Source organism: Esox lucius, chromosome 5 (assembly GCF_011004845.1).
Source record: "Esox lucius isolate fEsoLuc1 chromosome 5, fEsoLuc1.pri, whole genome shotgun sequence".
Lineage (NCBI taxonomy): Eukaryota > Metazoa > Chordata > Actinopteri > Esociformes > Esocidae > Esox > Esox lucius.
In genome coordinates, this window is record NC_047573.1 from 12223504 (window position 1) to 12244708 (window position 21205).

Below are 21205 nucleotides of genomic sequence, written 5' to 3' on the forward strand. Positions count from 1 at the left end.
AGACCAAAGAGAGAAGAGGAGAAAAATGCGATTAGAGGAGTGAGGCAGGAGGCGGAAAAGCCTTCTCCTCAGTATCAGATGTCTGAGGAGGTACAGAGTGATGAAACACTGACGACTGACAGCTCTCCCCCTGTGGGCTCCACCAGGATCTCTAAATGCATCTCAGTACCTGTATCTGTCATTGCTGCTCCACTTGCTGGTTAGATCCTACAGACATCCTGCAGAGAGGACAACACCGTGGCCTCCTACACAGCAAATCTGCGACAAGAATTACAGCGCCCACATTGTTAAATACAACACACTTTTTGAGAGATAACGGACAACCCGCTGGAATGTTGTTACTACAACTTTTCCGCGGGTTCATAAAGTAACACACCAAGAGGTTTTCTAACACCAGGGGCTGCAAATGCTTTTCAATTGAAGTAACACGTTTATTAAAGTTGATGCTTGACAGTTTGTAACGGTTTGGGGAATAAGGGAATAGGCCTTGTGTGGTTACGTTATGGGAAGGAGCGGTTCTACAGTAACAACGCCTCAGCCCTGATGCAGACTCACAGATAACGTAAGGAGAGCAGAAAAACTAAGGTATGAAGTGAAGCCCCGGCCTGGAAGACACAGCAATCAAAGTCGTGGCATCACAACCTCTGGTCTGGACCGGATCAATAGGCAGCAGGCGGAAGTTGTGGTTCTGACAGGGCAGGCAGAGTAAACGGTAGCCCAGGCCACGGTAAGCACTGAGCCGACTGAGACCCCAAATACAGTCCTGCTGTATGTTGCATAGTGTCCTGACATCCTGGTGGGCAGCCTCGCTCAGACAGCAGGAAAGTGCACTCTGGTCTTGATGTTATTTATTCATTGGAGTTCCATACTCATTACATACTCATTGGTAGGCAGCTGTTGATTTGTTTTTTTTAAAGGGGCAAAATTTGATATCACCGCCAAACAGCTACAAAGTCACAGATAGACACATTAGACACAGTCTGCTGTATGACAAACACAGATCTATCAATGTAAAGGTGAACAGGGTACACACGTGTCAAAAGACAAGGGTTATTAATGTATGTTTCATAGAAGTAATGTAAATCTTACTTGAAGATATAGATGTATAGTATAGATAAAGTATAGACATGCTAAAATAAAAACCCATCTAACCCATCTAATTAAAGCACACGGTCTCCTCTTTCTTTCCCACTGTCTCTATAATCAAATAAGTAATAGAATGACAAGAATCAACACTTTTTTTTTTGGAGTACCTATTATTATCTGTTGAAATTTGAATTTGAATAGTGACTAATAAAACCTTAATTGTTAGAATTAACTGAGTACATATTTTACTATAAAATCGTCCATTAAAATAAAATATGAAAATAATATTTCGTACTATGCCTCATTGGTTCCAGGAAATACAGTGCCTTCAGAAAATAACGCAGAACCCTTCACTTTTGTCTCGTGTTGTGCGTCTAATATTTATTAAACATTTCTAAAAAAGGTTTGCCTTGTGATCATGGGGTAATGGGTGTCGATGAATGTTTTCAAATACATTATAAATGAACACAACGAAGTGTGGAGAAAATAAATCTTGAGGTAATACTGACATACACACACATGGGCACAAGGGTATTCATGTTGGAACACTTAAGACTCAACACTGTTTATGCAATAATATTTACATCGACTAAAATGTAAATACATATTCATCAGAGGGAAGATTTCTTTAGGCATGAGTTTTTTACAATATGATTTGACTATTGTCATCGAGGATTAAGAAGTTAAATAAATTATCAGAAATATACATTTTTGAATAAATGATCAGTAAATTATTACTCACAGAATGATATTGATTGGCCCGAGGGTGTTGGTTCATCAATTGTGTGGGACAGGATGCTTATTGTGGCCTTGATTCTTTTTGTAGAAGTTGGCTATTGCATATATACACCAATCAGCCATTACATTATGACCACTAATTTTGTAGGTTTTCCTATTTACAAAGCATGTAGAGGTCTGTCATTTTTATCATAGGAACACTTCAACTGTGTACCAATGTTAAATTAATTTGCATTTTATTGCATGACATAGGTATTTGATCACCGACCAACCAGTAAGAATTCCGGCTCTCACAGACCTGTTCGTTTTTCTTTAAGAAGCCCTCCTGTTCTCCACTCATTACCTGTATTAACTGCACCTGTTTGAACTCGTTACCTGTATAAAAGACACCTGTCCACACACTCAATCAAACAGACTCCAACCTCTCCACAATGGCCAAGACCAGAGAGCTGTGTAAGGACATCAGGGATAAAATTGTAGTAAGAGCATTGAAGATGGGTTGTGGCTGGGTCTTCCAGCATGACAATGACCCAAAACACACAGCCAGGGCAACTAAGGAGTCGCTCCGTAAGAAGCATCTCAAGGTCCTGGAGTGGCCTAGCCAGTCTCCAGACCTGCACCTAATGGAAAATCTTTGGAGGGAGCTGAAAGTCCGTATTGCCCAGCGACAGCCCCGAAACCTGAAGGATCTGGAGAAGGTCTGTATGGAGGAGTGGGCCAAAATCCCTGCTGCAGTGTGTACAAACCTGGTCAAGAACTACAGGAAACGTATGATCTCTGTAATTGCAAACATAGGTTTCTGTACCAAATATTAAGTTCTGTTTTTCTGATGTATCAAATACTTATGTCATGCAATAAAATGCAAATTCATTACATAAAAATCATACAACGTGATTTTCTGGAATTTTTTATTAGATTCCGTCACTCACATTTCTTCTACATGCTTTGTAAGTGGGAAAACCTGCAAAATCAGCAGTGTATCAAATCCTTGTTCTCCCCACTGTATTAGGAAGCATGTGAACATTCTGTTCCCAAAGTTGGGCAAAATTGTGCCAAATTGTGATGGCTAGATGACTGGGTCAGAGCATCTCTAAAACTGTAACCTTGTGGGGTGTTCCCGGTCTGCAGGGGTCAGTACCTATCAGAAGTGGTCCAAGGAAGTAAAGCGGTGAACCGGGTCATGGGCAGCCAGGGCTCATTGATGCATGTGGGGAATAAAGGCTGGCCCATGTGGTCCGATACAACAGACGAGCTACTGTAGCTCAAATTGCTGAAAAAGTTAATGCTGGTACTGATAGGTGTCAAAAAACGCAGTGCATCGCAGTTTATTGCGTATAGGGCTGCGTAACCGCAGACAAGTCAGGGTGCCCATGCTGACCCATGTCCATCACTGAAAGCGCCTACAATGGGCATGTGAGCATCAGAACTGGACCACGGAGCAATGGAAGGTGGCCAGCTCGGATTAATCAGATTTTCTTTTATATCCCGTGGATGGCCGGGTGTGTGTTTTGCTTACCTGGAGAACATATGGGACCAGGATGCATTATGGGAAGTAGGTAATCCGGCGGAGGCAGTGTGATGATTTGGGCAATTTTCTGCTGGGAAACCTTTGGTCCTGCCATTCATCTGGATGTTACTTTGACATGTACCACCTACCTAAGCATTGTTGCAGACCATGTGCACCCTTTCATGGCAACGGTATTACCTGATGGCATTGGCCTCTTTCAGCAGGATAATGCCCACTGCCACAAAGCAAAAATGTGTTCAGGAATGATTTGATGAACACAACAATGAGTTCAAGGTGTTGCCCTGGCCTCCAATTCCACAGATATCAATCCAATGAGCATCTTTGGGATGTGCTAGACAAACATGTCCGATACATGGAGGCCTCATCCTCGCAACCTACAGGATTTAAAGGATCTGCTGCTAATGTCTTTGTGCTAGCACACCTTCAGAGATCTAGTGGAGTCCATACCTCGATGGGTCAGGGCTGTTTTGGTGGCAAAAGGGGGACCCACACAATATTAGGCAGGTGGTCATAATGTTATGGCTGATCGGTGTAGGTACAATAACAACAGGCAGGTTTTTTTGGCAGCGTATCAAACAAAACAGACAAGCTGCATACTAAATGGGGATTTTATGTTTTCCATGGAAAACATTGCCACAAATTAGTGGGGAAGAGTATGTGAGAAGAGACATCTGTGTTTTCTTCATGTCATCAGATTAATGAGACCAAAGAAACTGATTACAGATTGCTGCGTTTAGATTGATGCCTAAGATCAGCTGGTGTCACACCTAGACTGGATGAGTGATAATTATGTATTTTCTGCCTCACAGTAACAAACACAAAATTTGGAACCCAAATAAGAAACGTACACTCACAAGCCCACACAGATTTCTTCAAGGTCAGAAGCGGATTGGTCAGGGGTAAACGCTTCCAGTGCTCAATCTGTGAATCATGATGAATGGCGCTCAATGGATGTTCTTGATTGCAGAAGCACCCACCGCTCGGTGATTATGACTTTCTAGGGGTTTGGGGGTTCAGAAGGACTCTAGCAGAGGAATCACACTCATTCAGCACCCTGTATATATCAAAAATTTCATTATTAGTTCCGTCTTGAATGACTAAATATTTTTTATTGAAATTCAGTACAAGGCTTAAAACAACAGTGGCTGAATTTCACAACATATTAACATCCACAAAGAAACAATCCTGTTAAACATGTTATTGTGCATTTATTTATTTTACCTCTTTGGTATCAGGCCAGATTACTGTAAAAGCTCTTTGTGGCAGCTGCCAATGTACAAAGGCTTGAATAGATTTTATTGAAAAAGGTTCTGCAATAAAATTTGAAGGCTGAATGAAAAGATGGGAAACGGTACATTTAGAGACTTGTGAATATTCTGTTAAGTACAAGTTAATAAATGCAGGACTTCCACCAGAATAATGCCCCAAATAATTTGAGTGAACAATAAATTCCAATTGGACATTAGCTTCCACTACATTAAACTCTTCATAAGCCCACTCAGATGTCTTCTTTAACATGTTAGAATCTCTTGAGCTGAAGTGACACAGCGCCATCTATTGGATACTCAACAGCTAAAGACAAAACACAGCATAAGGACATCTGTAGGTGGGAACAAAGAAAATCCACAAAGTGAAACATTTAGTTAACAAGATTTATTTTTCTACCCCCCAAAAAAGGAGATATCAGATACAGCGGTGAGGGCATTATTGATCAGTGCCACAACAAATTATTAGGAATAAGGCAAACAACAAATTGTTAACCTGGGATTCACAAATATGTCGTTTATTTTGATGTGGCTGGTTGTAGAAGTGATTCCCCCCAGGTCCAGCCATGACACGCAATGTATATTTAGCCACATAGTACTAAACAAACACTGCTAACACAATGAAGTACAGGTCTGTTATGAGAGTTAACAAAACAGGAATACTAAGAGAAACCCAATGCTGTGAGAACTACACAACTACAGCTTTTTACTCTCAGTTCACACATTATTTGGACTGACAGGAGGGTTTACACTAGGGCATCCAAACCATGCAAGGCAAAGGAAAATATACATTAGCTACATGTGTTGTTTCTCTATGCATTGCATCGCTTTCATCACCTTTGAGAAGTATTTAACAAACCACTTTCAAAGCAACACAAACGTTCATTATACTTCTCTGTAGAACGGTTTGAGATAATGACAATTTAGGAATCAATATGGAAGGCCTTTACAGACAGTGACAAAATTGTATTGTGAATTGCTGATGCCACCGTTACAGATTGAAAGTACACTAATCCAGATGTTTTGATGGTCACTGTGGAGACCAAATTATTTAACGCAGTTAGAGATTCTAAACTGCATCCAGTGGCTGGTAAATAAGCCAGATGTGTTCATGAGGCAATAGGCACCAGATGGAAGTAAACAGAAGAACAGGGAGTGGCCAACTAGGCTTCACAAACAAGAAATGCACATTTGTATTTCCTACTCCAAAAGATTTGATATGTTTCATGATGAGTCCTGACTTGGCTGACAACAGATTGTGTCAGCATGGTTCTGCTGAAATAATTATTTTATTAATGTACAATAACTTGGGCATAGGAGTCAAAGAAATGTCAATAAATTAACATGCCAGTACAAAACATATACAAGGTCTTCATAAAATAAGTACTTCAAAGTTTTTGCAATTTGCTTTAACGTAACATAATTTTTGAAAACAGTGTTAGACTTTAACTTGTTGTACACCACAACTAGCTAGTGTACAACTAAAAGAAAAATGCTCATGTCCAACTCCACCCACTGTTAATAAAGTGCTTTAAATGAAAAGTAAAACAACTATAAAATAATAGTTTGTGCACGCATTTAGTAAAGCTGTTGCTGCACAAAACATAAAAGAAACTTGCTCAGAGGATCTTCGGTCGAATTCGCTAGTCGTTCTTCTCTCTTTTGTTCTATCCATCCACAGAAGCGTCAGGCCTTAAGATCTGATAGGTGATCAAATACTCTGGATAAGCCTGGAGAAGAGTGAATTACAGATCCGTTAAGATCAAAGCAATCTGAACTACTTGGTAGTCCTATTGGCATGCAACCAACCAATTAACACATTACACATCCACAAGGAGCAGAATATATATATTTTTTAAATGCAGCGTGAGGGCGGTGAAATATTTACAGTCCAGGGACAGATTCCAAAGCCAGTGATCACCATACCTGCTCCCCTCTGTAGATGACATACTCTGCCAAAGCCAGTCCATTAACACTGGGCCTCCCTGTGACAGAGTGGTGTCCTGGAGGGGAGTGGGCCATCTTCATGGCACTGAACTGCAGGAAGGACTTCCCCAGGGTCACCCTGCAGTACAGCAGGTGCCTGGAGACAGAGAACCAAATCACAGACATCAGGCATCGTGCCATGATTGGAACTGGTACCCTTGATTCAGTCCACGCCATACATTTGAGCCATTCTTCACTAAAAAGTCTAACTGTGTCCTGGCAAAGGTTTAGTTGACCTGTGTGACCAAGACCTCAGCGGTGCTACGGTTCAGTGTAGTGCACATGTTGGGTCAACTCCTACAGGCTTCCAATTGTTCCCAGTGAATATTTCTCTCTCCTTCATGTAAACATTTTTATTGTTCATAACCTGACTGTTATAAATGTATTATATCACAAATTCCTTTAGCCTGTAACACCACCAAATGATTTTCTTGCTCTCAGTTCCGGCCACGTGCTCTTTTTACCTCATAATCGGTTCTACAGCTTTCTAAGTTCATATTACATTGTGAATGACTCCTTTTACCTCCTTGTATATACATCAACCGGCCCGCAAACTAATTCATGAACCCTTTCTGTGTATCTACACCCGATGCATGTTCTCCCCTCTCCTTCTAGACAACCTCCACCAACCGAGGAGCTTTACAAGTCACACCTCTTACCTACCCTGTCCATCCCTGCTTCACTTTGCCTAAATAACCTGGTTCATTTCTGGTACGCTCATGTCATTCTGACCGACGCCACTTGGCGGCAGCCAAGCCCTGTGCCAACCAGTCTAACAGGAAGTAGCGCCTCGCGGCCATTCCTTTGGTTTACTAGTAGAGAAACATCAGACGATCGGATGGCCGGTCTACCTCTGGCACACGTAGCAGGACCGGTCTTTGTGCAGAGGACAGCCTGTTCCTCCACCAATCCCATAGACATACTGGTTGCTTTTAGACGAGTTCTCAGCAAAGTAGATGCCGGCTCCAAACATGCCTCCAATGTAAGCGTGCCTCTCATCGAAACCTTTGTGGATTATAGCACTGACAAACGGCGAACCTTGTAGGGTCAAGAGTGAAGGGGTTATTGATTGAGGATGACTGAAAAATAACACTTCTAGGTGTAAAAAAAAAAAAAAAAGAATCCAAAAAAAAAAAAGAACAATATGACATGATGGATTAAGGGTTGACGAGTTCTCATTGGACAGTGGTCAGTGTAATTGGGTGCTTTGTTTTCTCACCGTGAAACAACATTCGCTCGTTGGAGTGAAGGTGATTCTCCTCAGAGACCTCCTCTCTTCGATGGGTGTACCTCTCCCAAAGCTTCTTGTTGTACACTTTCTGGATCTGCAGTTAATGAGGGAAAAGGGGAGCTTCAACCATCAAAACGCAGGAATAGGAGTCAGTGGTGTTTAATGATGCTGGAATAACTTGAACTGTAATATAATATACATTTCTTTTAAGGTGGATTTAAATGATGGCTTCTATTAACTGGACTTCAATTGAATTGGTCTAGAACTGAAATAGATTTAAAGTGGACAAAATGAAGCAGAACTTGAAAATACAGTACCTTGACAATGTTATATCGGTTAAAAAACCCTCCTGCATGACCTCCATCTCTGTGCTCTCGAATTGTACTTTGCAACTGTTCAAACACAAAAAAACAGATTTTGCTGTTCTAACTTTTTTCTTCTTACTTGTCTCCTAAACAATTTGACCACGAGTGATGAGTAATAACTGCTGGAAGTACCTCCTCCTCCACCGACTGAAATTCCTTGTCCTCAGACACCAGATCAATCAGCATGGTCTCGCTGCTCGCTATGTTTAATGAAATGTATGGGTTCAAACCTGCATCACACTTTCAGTTAGTATGGCAGTAGCTCTGATTATAATTCAGGATATGAACTTCAGTCTACTCAACAAAAAAATAAACAGCTGTCATCTCATACTTGAAATTCAAGTGAAAACAAAAACAAAACAGACGGTTGAACTCACAGACCTTCAAACAGTCTGAAAAGCCTAAACAAATAAACATATATTTGAGGTTGAATTAGGTGATACCCCGTGTCACGTTAAGGGACACCCCGTGTCGCGTTAAGGGACACCCCGTGTCGCGTTAAGGGACACCCCGTGTCGCGTTAAGGTACACCCCGTGTCGCGTTAAGGGACACCCCGTGTCGCGTTAAGGGACACCCCGTGTCGCGTTAAGGGATACCCCGTGTCGCGTTAAGGGATACCCCGTGTCGCGTTAAGGGACACCCCGTGTCGCGTTAAGGGACACCCCGGGTCGCGTTAAGGGACACCCCGGGTCACGTTAAGGGATACCCGGTGTCACGTTAAGGGATACCCGGTGTCACGTTAAGGGATACCCGGTGTCACGTTAAGGGACACCCCGGGTCACGTTAAGGGACACCCCGGGTCACGTTAAGGGACACCCCGGGTCACGTTAAGGGATACCCCGGGTCACGTTAAGGGATACCCCGGGTCACGTTAAGGGATACCCCGGGTCACGTTAAGGGATACCCGGTGTCACGTTAAGGGATACCACGTGTCATGTTAAGGGATACCCGGTGTCATGTTAAGGGATACCCGGTGTCATGGATGACAGGATGAGTGAACATACGTTGAGGTCTGCTGATAAGTCTCTCCACTCCTTTGATAATTTTGTGTCGGTGTCCGTAGGCGGTAACGCCGATCTCCTTCAGCTCTTTGTGTCCCATTTCTATCAGGACATCCAGAGTTATCTTCAAAAGGGGAAGACGAGGGACTTTAATGCCAGATGTTACCCAGACCATCTCAGGTCATACCTCACAATGAGGAACGTCAAACACTGACTATTCCTGTTCAGCTTACCTGTTCTCTGTCAAAGATCTCAAGTAGATGCTCCAGTCCCAGGTTGTTGAGGAATTCGCCAATACTTAGGTGCACACGCTCCTTGTCTAGGCCCACAGCTCCACCAGACGGGCCTAGGAGAGCAGGTAGCTCAGGGAAGGCAGTGAAGGTGGTGTCCTGGTAGGAGGCCAGAGTGGACCGGGGCGTGGAGCTGGCTGAGCGGCTGGGGGGGACCCCAACACGGGCTTTCATAATAATGACCTGAGGTTTATAGCAACCAGGCAGGGCTGATGGCTGCATGGCTGACGTCAACAAGGCACGAACATTGTCCGCCTGGTAAAAAATAAAAAATAATAGAATGACAAAACGCTGAAAACATTACGTCTGAGTAGGACAACACAAAGAGAATGAATTAGTGACAACAAAAATCACCCAGAAGTATGAATAAGGCTACACGCCTCGGGCAAACCAAATCACATGCACACAGTCCATTCCAGTCATGTAGCAATAGGCGGTGAAGGACAGAGATCTTTCCAGGCATTTCTTCACCAACAGTGAGAGACAGATCCTCTCTTCCATTCAGAAAGACATCATGACCACTGTGGGTGTTGATGGCGGTGAAGGTCAGGCCATGAGATATACGGGGTCACCTCAAGAACTGCAAAGACGGGGAAGAACCGCAAAGACGTCCAGCATGCTGTAACCCAGAATCACAAACACAACGTACGGCATATAGGACGATGCGTGGTTGGGAATGAGGGCGGTTGGATGGACCCGAGCGCTGTGGACACGACAGGCAGGTGAGCGCGGTGAATCGGTGATGATGACGGACTGTGTTAAGCCCCTCCCGCATACTCCCGCGTGGAGGAGGAGTCGTGAGCTCGAGCGACAGGACGGCGTGTGCGTGCATGCGTGCGTGCGTGCGTGCGTGCGTGCGCGTGGTCGAATACCGTGACGAGGTCCAGCGGAGAGTGGCCTTCCTGGTTGCGGAGGGCGGGGTCGGCCCCGTGGGCCATTAGCAGGGCACACAGTTGGCTCCTCCCTTTCTGCGCTGCCTCATGCAGTGGAGTAAAGGCCCACTTATCAGTGGCGTTCACACATGCGTCGTACTGGATGAGCAAAGCGGCCACATCTACATGCTGAAAATAAGACGACATTGGACCATCCACTGGGCTCTGGGTTTGTCACTTCGCAAAATGTCCTGCTCTTTCGGTCAATTTGTGTCTGACTCTTTCTTTCATGGTTTGGATTGAAACACGACCCAGGGGCTTAAACAAACAAAGATAGAAAACATCTCTTGGGATACAATGGGTTATTGGGGCATTTGTTTGAGGAAAGCTCAGCACCCTGCACCACAAACCAATCAAACCCCACGCTGCTTTCTCTTAGCACAGCGTTCATCTGCACTGCAATGGTAGATGCTTGAGCTCAAAATCACGGCGATTTGAATGCAAAGCAGGAGTCTGTCCCGAAAAAAAAAAAAAAGAGAGACCAATCTGAGCATGGCTGGAGCCAGCATCAGGTGGTTGTGGTGGGGGCAGTGCTGAGATACGCTCCTTGTATTCTCAAGGGTCTGTGGAGAGGAGACTGATCAAAGCAGTCTAATGGCCTTTCGTAGTCAACAGGGTTTTGTGTCCGAGAGAGACATAAGTGCTAATCATTTGGCCAATACACATACTTCACCCCTTGCCTCATCACTGAAACCAATCCACGAATACATTCCTTTTAAACAGAGCTCGTTTTAGAAGCCGCGGAAGACACCTTTTTTTCCCCTCTACCAAGTCATCTCAGAAACCCAGTCATGATTACGTTCTTTAAAGAAGCCTCTTCACAACAGACCTGGTGAGCGTTTGGCGACAGGATGGGCGACCGAGGAGATAAATCCCTGGAGCACCAGGGCACGCTGCAGCCGATCTTTGTGTCTCAGAGAGAACACACTGCACAGACACAGGGAGATGGACACTTGTGGATTGGGATTATCCGGCGGGTGGCCAGATTAGGATTAACTGCCTGGATTAGGGAGCCGCCTGTGCTGTAAAGGGGATTTATTAAATGTTTTATTTAACCAGGTTAGTCTGGTTGGGTCTCTCAAGAGAGACATGGATAACAACAGCGTTACCAGTACACACAGATGATGCCAACCGGAAGGATCCATCCATAATAAGCTACAAGGAGGACAGTACCGAGGGCTAATAGAAAACGTAGGACTGGCACTCACCCCGTAGGAGGCAGCGTTGTGCAGGGGGATGAGCCCTCCCTTGTCCTGGGAGTTGACCTCAGCTCCATGCTCCAGCAGGTACTGCGCTACCCCCAGGTTGTTGTAGCCAGCTGATGCAACAGACACACAACACATTTATGATCAGAAACGGTCGTCGTCCTAAAAATCACTGGTGCATTCCTAATCCTGACGATCAGGATGGAGTTTAAGCGCATGTCCCGTGGCCTAGCACAAAAAAAAATGTACGCTGCAGCTAAACAAAGTCTTAATTACAGATTAGTTGCATGCGTTCAAAGTGTTTATGGGTTGGGACAAGGTCTCCTGTGCCCTGAAATTCTCCACAGCCGAGGTTAAAGACCACCGTAAAAAGGAAAAAGCCAGTGTGCCGACTGACCCGCCAAATGTAGCGGTGTAGAGTGGCGTCCACCTGTGTCCCTACAGTTGACATTATCTGGGCTGCAGAGCTTCTTGACCCGGGCCAGACAGCCCTTCTTGGCTGCGTCCAACAGGGCAGCATCTCCTCTCAGCAGGTCCTGGATGTCCTTGTCCCCATCCTTCACCAGGTCCAGGGGGGTGTTCCCGTCTCGGTTCTTTTTGATCGGGTCCGCACCATGCTGGGGAGATGGAGGATGTTAGAACAGGTATTATTTGGCAGTGCACAGGATGAGGATGTATCTGCTTTGTGTTGGAATGGAAACGGAACCGTTTCCAGGGAGATGTGGGTGACATTTTGAAGCGTTTAAATCCATGTGCCACTTCAGACGGTCCAACACAGTGGAGATGAAAATAGGCGAGTTAGCACTGTTTTCTTTCCCTAGCTATGGCAACGGAGTAATGAGACACTTTTAGTGACAATTCGTATTATTGGTCATAATTCAATTTGTATTATTGGTCATAATTCAACTGTATCTATGGGTTCGGTAAAAACACATTTTAAAATGACAAGAAACTGCCACTACTCCTTACCTGCAGCAGCAGTTTGCAGATGTCGTATTTGCCCTTGGCGGCTGCCTCGTGTAGCGGTGTGAACTTCCACAGGTCCGCTACGTTGACCACAGCGCCGTGGATGACCAGCAGCTCGGCCACCTCAAAGTGGCCGTACGAGCAGGCGTTGTGTAGAGGGACCAGGCCACTGCATGACATGAAAACACACAAATCACCCGGTTGTGTGACAACTCTTGATTGTCTCATTGGGGGAGAAGCAGAACCTGATGAAAGGTTGAACTCCTCACCCTTTGTCTTTGGCGTGGACGTCCGCCCCATGCAGGAGAAGATACCGCACCACCGACACGCGGTTGTAACCCGCCGCAAAGTGGAGCGGGGTGGACTGACGGCCTTCGACGTCCCTGCAGTTGACATTCTGCATGGTGCATAACTTCTGCAGACACAAGGAAGGCAGCATGTTACCAGAAACACTACGTTACCAGGGAGACAGCATGTTACCAGGACTACCACTGTTAGCATCTGAAATAAATGCCTAGTAATATTAGTGCTATAACATTATGGCATTGGTTGGTTGGATTATACTAAATGTACTGAAAAAAAAATTACTGTACCTTGACAATCTCCAAATCTCCAGACTTTGATGCTTCTAGTAACCTAAGGTCCACGTAGGTTTTTCCGAACAAACGTCCTATTGAAAAAGAGAATTATTACGTTCCTTTCTACTCAACAGTAAATCAAATAAAAAATCTGCACATTGGTTAAGCGTGTTTGGGATAATAAAAAAAAACAGAACGTTATGACATAGTACAAATGAAAGGCGACCCTACATGAGACCAGTATAGATAAGAGGCAGCAGGCGACCCTACAAGAGACCAGTATAGATAAGAGACAGCAGGCGACCCTACATGAGACCAGTATAGATAAGAGCCAGCAGGTGACCCTACATGAGACCAGTATAGATAAGAGCCAGCAGATGACCCTACATGAGACCAGTATAGATAAGAGGCAGCAGGCGACCCTACATGAGACCAGTGAAGATAAGAGGCAGCAGGCGACCCTACATGAGACCAGTAAAGATTAGAGGCAGCAGGCGACCCTACATGAGACCAGTATAGATTAGAGGCAGAAGGCGACCCTACATGAGACCAGTATAGATAAGAGCCAGCAGGTGACCCTACATGAGACCAGTATAGATAAGAGGCAGCAGGCGACCCTACACAAGACCAGTAAAGATGAGAGGCAGCAGGCGACCCTACATGAGACCAGTATAGATTAGAGAAAGCTGGCGACCCTACATGAGACCAGTATAGATAAGAGGCAGCAGGCGACCCTACAAGAGACCAGTATAGATAAGAGGCAGCAGGCGACCCTACATGAGACCAGTATAGATAAGAGCCAGCAGGTGACCCTACATGAGACCAGTATAGATAAGAGCCAGCAGATGACCCTACATGAGACCAGTATAGATAAGAGGCAGCAGGCGACCCTACATGAGACCAGTGAAGATAAGAGGCAGCAGGCGACCCTACATGAGACCAGTAAAGATTAGAGGCAGCAGGCGACCCTACATGAGACCAGTATAGATTAGAGGCAGAAGGCGACCCTACATGAGACCAGTATAGATAAGAGCCAGCAGGTGACCCTACATGAGACCAGTATAGATAAGAGGCAGCAGGCGACCCTACACAAGACCAGTAAAGATGAGAGGCAGCAGGCGACCCTACATGAGACCAGTATAGATTAGAGAAAGCTGGCGACCCTACATGAGACCAGTATAGATTAGAGAAAGCTGGCGACCCTACATGAGACCAGTATAGATAAGAGGCAGCAGGCGACCCTACATGAGACCAGTATAGATAAGAGGCAGCAGGCGACCCTACATGAGACCAGTATAGATTAGAGGCAGCAGGCGACCCTACATGAGACCAGTATAGATAAGAGGAAGTAGGCGACCCTCTTCTTTGGACAAATGGTCAAAAAGTACATTTGTGTAATATAATCCGCTACAGTGTATGGACCAAGCTCATCTGATACTTCAGAACACTGTTTGATTTAATAATTAAGACATACAAATGACTCAAGAGGAAGAAGATCAAAACCTATTCTTGAGCTGACCCCACCCAGCCCTCCTCTTCCCACTGCTCATGGCCAGTCGATATCCTCGCTTATAAACCGTGTCATTGGCGCAGTGGAAAATAGATCAGACTAAAATGGAACGAGTCGATAAAAAAAAAAAACTCCTGACTCAGTAGTCATCCAAAAAGAAACAATCAATTGCGAAATGCACATCACTAACCAACGGCCTATCGACCAAACAATTAAAGAGTCGTGAAAATGGTGTCAGTTCCAAAAGCTTTTTTACGTAACTTTTTTTACTTATTGTAGCAACTCATCCGTAATCATTTAACCAGAACTTGATATTCATTGGTAATGAGCATCCAGCCAATCACTTTTCAGTCATGAGTTTTACTTCAATATGATGGCAATACGATCAACACCCACACTAAAAAAGTACGCAGCATGACTTCACTTGCTGAAAAACTGCGGATGGAAAAACAGTTGACACTCGAAAGACGACCATGATTCAACTCCGGCAGGTTTGATTGGCCCTTTACATGATAACGGCGTCTACCTACCATGTAGTCTCTCCTGGAAGCTCTCACTGCCCATCCGGGAGGTGATGAGTGGGTCGCAGCCGGAGTTCAGGAGCAGACGGCAGGTCTGGAGGTGGCCACGGTGGGCTGCGCGGTGCAGGGCGGTCTGGCCCAGCTTGTCCAAGGCATTGACCTACAGGAGAACAGGAAGGAACGTCCATAAGTACGGCACGGACGCACACAAAACGCATTATTAACGCACCGAAAACTGGCGATGTTTCAATCCGACTAGGATCTTTGTCAGGCCATAGAGACATAGTCAGCAGATTTTTTATGACAGGGAGAGTTCAGATTAAAACATGAATAATATATATATTTTTTTTATCTTAACGGTGAAGCAAAACATCCATGGCCAAAACCATTAATCTTGGGGGAGGCAGAGATGAAGATATTTGAGTAGATATTGTGTATTCTGTCTCTATAGGTCATCTACCACAGTCAGCATAATTACGCTGATTAACATTCAGAGTATCCGTGAATGCACTTAGTGAACAAAAGTGATGTTAATAACACTCAAACGTACCTCTGCTTCATGTTTCACCAACACCTCGATTATGTCATTGTGGGATTCCTCAGACGCCAGATGCAAAGGCGTGAGGGAGCTGAGAATACACAACACCACAACCATCATCACATATTTCTACGGGCCGCACAATGGAACCAATACCAACCTTTAGTTAATCTCACCGGAGCGTTCAGACTCACCCACTAACATTTGTAAAGTCAATAATGATAAGCGCATAAGTTACTGTTAACCGCCTGTGGGACAAGGTTCATGAACATAAACCCTCTGCAGTACTCACTCTTTACTGGTCTCATTCACACTGGCCCCTTTCCTCAGCAGTAACTCGCACACCTGCTTTCTCTTGGGGTAGGGAGAAGTCGCTGCACAGTGCTGTGGAAACAAAATATTCTTGAAAGTGCAGCTTAGATGAAAGCGCAGATTGACAGACAAATGGAACATGGAATGTGACACACTGACTAGACAATCGGCAGCAGCCGTGTGACTATGCATGGCGTCTCCGGATACAGGCCTCTTACCAGCGCGGTCTCATGGGTTAAAGGATGCTTGAACGTGATGGTATCCAGTGACAGGTGCTTCTTAAGACGAGCCATATCGGCCTCGCGAGCCGCCTGAAGCAAGGCATGACCTCTGTACTCATCTGCAAGACAATATTTCAACTGTTGCATGGGGGGAAAAAAGGGAATCACGCCTAGCTGTTGCCACTGGTTAAAGTTTATTAAAACTGGACTTTTCATAAAAATATTTCAGGCGACAATAAGCAATAGGAATAAACAAGTGCGACTTACACGCCAGCTGTTGTTTGAGCTGGGAGGTGGCGGACAGGTCAATGGCACTCTTGTTGTGGCAATTCAGGAAAGTGGGGTCGGCGCCATAGCTGAGGAGAAGAGAGCACACATCCACCCGGTTCTTGGAGGCCGCCTCGTGCAGGGGAGTGTACTGCCACAGATCCACGGCATTCACACAAGCACCGTGCTGCATTGCCAAGGGGTCGGGGGCAATCCAAAGGCAGGGGGACAAACATTTCCTCAGGGGTCATTTCAATACTCAACGGGCCTCCGGGTTAAGAAATGCTGATTCCATGCATGATGATCCAGGAATGAGTTAGCTACGTAATAGGGACAACGTATTTCAGACATACCTTTACCAAAAGCTCAGTGACTTCATAATGTCCATAGGAACAGGCGTTGTGAAGAGGCACCAGATCACTGAAATGTCAAAGACAGTCATGCATCACAAATATTGCAGGCACAGCATTGAAAAGTACAATGCCTGCCCTGTTACATACAACGGCAGCAATGACATAACAGGGATGATGAGAGCACACAGGCCCAGTCTTACCCTTTGTCTTTAGCATGAACGTCAGCCCCTCGCTGTAACAGCAGCTTCACTGTCTTCACGCGGTTGTAGCCGGCAGCCAGATGCAGAGGGGTGGACTGAGACACAACACAGAGGACCATCCGCTACAAATTTGTTTGTTTGACCAAACTTAAGCACTCCATATTGATAATACATTTCCGGGAAATAATATTTCCCATCGTTCTACATGGGTTTCGTCATCAGTTCAGAGAATTTGGAATTTTAACAAAATTATGAAAAAGAAAATGAATATTCTGTTTTTCGAATAGCTTGGGAGAGAGCATGTGATCTACCTTCCGACCATCACTGGCATGACAGTTCACATTCAATGGTGTGAGCAAGCCCAGAAGCTTGGCTTCATTCCCAGTCCTAAGAAAGCATGGCATAAGAAGATGTAGAGCACCATAATGACCACAGTTCATAACAAGGCATTGGAATGGCTGTCAGTTAAATTGGAGATACGGCACCTTGCACTTTCAAGCAGGTCATCTTTTCTATATTCACCTACGTTAAAGGAAATGAAAAAGATCAGGCCATTTATTGCGAGAAAATAATGAAGCATAATAGTTGACCACATGATCCTGTCCCCATGCCCATAATAGATGCATTAAGTACAAACTAACTCATGCAGTCACTGTTTATAAAAGGTTTTCAATGAACAAGGTCCTCGCACTTACCAGTCAGCACTGCTTTGGTGGATGCCTCAGCCAGGTCGAGCGCTGTCCTTCCGTCTGTGGTACGAATTGTCGATTCTGCTCCATTTTGTAGCAGCACTAAAATAACAAATTCACCCCCATCATAAACGTACAATACACCGGGAGACAACCTACGTAACACACAAACAATAATCTGACGACCGTACCTGACTGACACAATAGTGAGCTTTACAGACACAATTACAGACAGGTGCATTTACAACTGAGTGTTCTGGAGATGTGACCAGAGTTCTTGAAGACATTTGAGAACCATCTTGAAAAATATATATATATATATTTTCCCAAGGGAGGGTAGAACAGTACCTATGCAGACATCAATCTTCCCCTTCATGGCGGCCTCGTGGAGGGGCGTGTAGTTCCAGTTGTCCCTGGAGTTCGGATCAGCCCCGTGGTACAGGAGCAGGCTGACCACCTCAATGTGGCCAAAGGAGCAGGCGTTGTGCAGGGATACGAGGCCTCCGTCATCCCGGGCATGCACATTGGCTCCATTCTGTAGTAGATAGTCAACCACATCCCTGCGGCCAAATCCTGAGGGAAAAGATGTTATGGATTTTTGCACTCCTGGCCCAAAAATACCAAGGCCTTACAGAGGTTTGAGTCACATTCCAAATGAGTAGTTACTGTTGGTCCTAGGGCTACTGTAGACTAAGAAATGTAGATACATAAAATTTCAAATGTAATATACTATAATATAAAAATGAATCAATATCAGTACATCCTTATGGATCAAGAGGATCCGTTTATCCCCAGCTGATGTCAGCAGGGAAAATGTAGCTGCACTAGGCAACAAGCATCTTGGGTTACTGTTACAATAAGACCAAATGTCCAAGGTTTATTACATTCTGTAAAGTTTCTGGCATATTCGCAGTGTGAAACATTGTCTCAAGCGAATGGCAAACAGTGCAAACATAAATGTACATACCAGCGGCGAAATGAAGCGGTGTCGATTTCCTACCCGCGGTGTCTCTACTGTTTACATCCTCTGCTTTGACAAGTCTTTTCACCCGCTCCAAATCTCCGTTTCTGCAGGCCTGGAAAAGCTCTCTGCTTGGCTCACCGGCCCTTGGTTTATTTACTACCGGGGAGGCAACACTACTCAAGCCCGATAACCCTGAAGACTGTCGGGTGTTCATCAGTGGTGTGACATTTTCGTAAGGATACGGCTTGGAATGTGCGTATGCAGACCCCCAAAAACGTGTTACGGAAGCCATAAAAACTGATTGTTTCTGCGAATTTATCGCATGTGCATGTCGTTGCGAAACATGTAAAATGCGGATAATTCCCTGATATCGTCAGTATATGACAGTCAGTCTGAAAGCATTTCTGGCAACGATAATATGGGCGCTGTCAATAATAAGCATCCTATCAAGTCCACATAAAATTCGACACAATGTTTTGGATTACGGCTTCTGTCATGTTGCAGAGATCCTCAAAAAAAACGCCCAAAATATCGATTAACTTCGTACGCCATAATTGCTCAAAGCAAAAAGGTCGACATTTTCAAAGCTCCACCACTGGTGATTCCCAGCACCTACCTGTTCGCCAAAAACAGACCGAGGTATTTTCACGCACTACGTGCTGGGATGTTGCAAATCAAGACGAGCAGATGACAATTATTTTGACTCCTTTTTATGGTGACTCCACTAATTAAGGATTAACAAACATTGCTCACACTGACTTAACATATTGTTTTGTTATGAGGAATATGTATTTAAATGTCTGTACACTGCTGCAGTCCTCTTCACTTCACTACCGTAGGTGGTGCTAACGCACACATTGTAGCCTGCTTTTTCTGTTTATAACTCTACATAAAACGAAATAGCAAATTATGGTTGGTTCATGTAGCTACTTTTGATGACTGCATTTAAATGTGTTTTGTTACCTGTGCAAAAGTATTAAGTTAAAAACATTAAATAAATAATATTGAGCATCAATTGGAATTCAATATCAGTGCCAATTGATAGGCCTATTAAAGTATATTAGATGTTAATATATGCTCAACAAACTAGCTATTGAACTAAAAACGACTTTTATTAGACTACATCTTGAACTTTTATTATATTTCAGCAAATTTTTTATAATTTTGTTACATTTTACCAATAAATTCTCGGGGGTAAAATCCCACTGGGGCATTTTGCCCCCAAAAAAGGGGGGCATTTAGCACGAAACATGATCACCACAAAAAACATAAAAAGGTATTATCATTTTTTTCTCTGAAACAAGTGGATTATTTAGCCTAAGGCCTTCCTATTGACAAATAGAAAATCAGTTTAGAGGTCTAACTTTATTATGTCACATGACAGTGTTTTCTAAATGACAAAAAAAGAGATCAGCTTATATCAAAATCGTTTTTGTCTAATTGCTTGCTCAGTTGATATTCAACAACATTTTCCAGATGAACAAGAATAGTGGCAACCAAGGAATGTGTTGAAATCAAATGTGCCGTCGTTTGGTTGTTTGTTGGAGAATTACGGGGGGCATTTAACCCAGGGAGGTTAAATGCCTGAGGCCTCTTACAGTGAGTAAGAGGCCTCAGGCATTAGTGGAAAGTATTTTTCCGTTTTGTGCAAATAGTTAACTTGACTTTGATCAGATGTTCATTCAAATTACCTTAAATAACCTAGTCTCATTAATGTCGGTAAATCAACTCAAGCAAGTGCAGATGTCTTGCTTTTGAGCAACTTCCTCATATCTGATGCAAATTGTACCAGTGAACACCTGATCAGTGTATTCAGAGAGCAAGGCTCACACTGGGTAGTTCTACAATCTGACCTACCGATACAGAATATACACCAATTCACCATTCTTAATAATCCACCACTTGCAGGGATTTCAGCAAGTAGGTATTGTCACTTAAAATGTCTCTTTAGTTTGCCCAGATGTGATATTGGTCCATTGTTCAAACCTTAGTCAGGCTATTAGAGGAATTATCCATTATAGCAATTGAAAAGCTTTGGTTATAAACAGAAATCACATTATGTCATGAATATACCAGAACCATACAATATTTTCTTGGGCTAGTGCCTTTGGCAAAGGGAAATATAAAGATTTGGATCAGTAAAGTTTCCCACCCAGTATTGTTCTTTGTCCCTGAGAAAAGTGATTCACTTTACTGGCTCTTATGAAACAAGTAACTTGAAGAATTCCAATGACAATACTGTGGAAGAGAAAACAGGTGAAATGTGCACTTGGAATGCCATTGAATTATGTGAAAACCAAGCCTCAATTAGGTCCTGAAATAGTAAAAGCTCCACACAGGTTATTTTAGGCTGCACTTTAACCTTAGATTATATTGTATTTAGAGAGTCACTTTCATTGTTTGTTTGTCTATGCAGTGAGTTAGTGCCTCCAAAAAACATTCAGATCACTTTCTCCAC

The 21205-nt window shown here is 44.0% G+C and overlaps 1 protein-coding gene across 3 annotated transcripts; it reads right to left on the reverse strand.

Moving 5' to 3' along the window:
- Positions 1 to 4985: 4985 nt before the first annotated feature.
- On the reverse strand, positions 4986 to 19539 carry LOC105025135 (poly [ADP-ribose] polymerase tankyrase-2). 3 transcript variants are annotated; one of them, XM_020046947.2, is made up of 26 exons: positions 18751 to 19539; positions 18132 to 18356; positions 17790 to 17885; positions 17580 to 17616; positions 17406 to 17481; positions 17095 to 17189; positions 16895 to 16961; positions 16542 to 16728; positions 16272 to 16393; positions 16034 to 16125; positions 15754 to 15832; positions 15213 to 15363; positions 13188 to 13264; positions 12864 to 13009; positions 12598 to 12763; positions 12026 to 12245; positions 11632 to 11741; positions 10364 to 10552; positions 9435 to 9746; positions 9205 to 9325; positions 8332 to 8399; positions 8152 to 8226; positions 7823 to 7928; positions 7455 to 7641; positions 6544 to 6700; positions 4986 to 6347 (listed from the first exon to the last, which is right to left on the reverse strand). In XM_020046947.2, the coding sequence occupies exons 1-26, from the start codon at positions 19037 to 19039 to the stop codon at positions 6285 to 6287; spliced, it is 3513 nt and encodes a 1170-aa protein (XP_019902506.2). In that variant the 5' UTR covers positions 19040 to 19539; the 3' UTR covers positions 4986 to 6284. The 3 variants fall into 3 exon arrangements, with proteins under 3 accessions (XP_019902506.2, XP_010893917.2, XP_010893913.2); XM_010895615.4 differs by having other exon boundaries at positions 8332 to 8429; positions 18751 to 19538; XM_010895611.4 differs by lacking the exon at positions 10364 to 10552 and having other exon boundaries at positions 8332 to 8429; positions 18751 to 19536.
- Positions 19540 to 21205: the final 1666 nt, after the last annotated feature.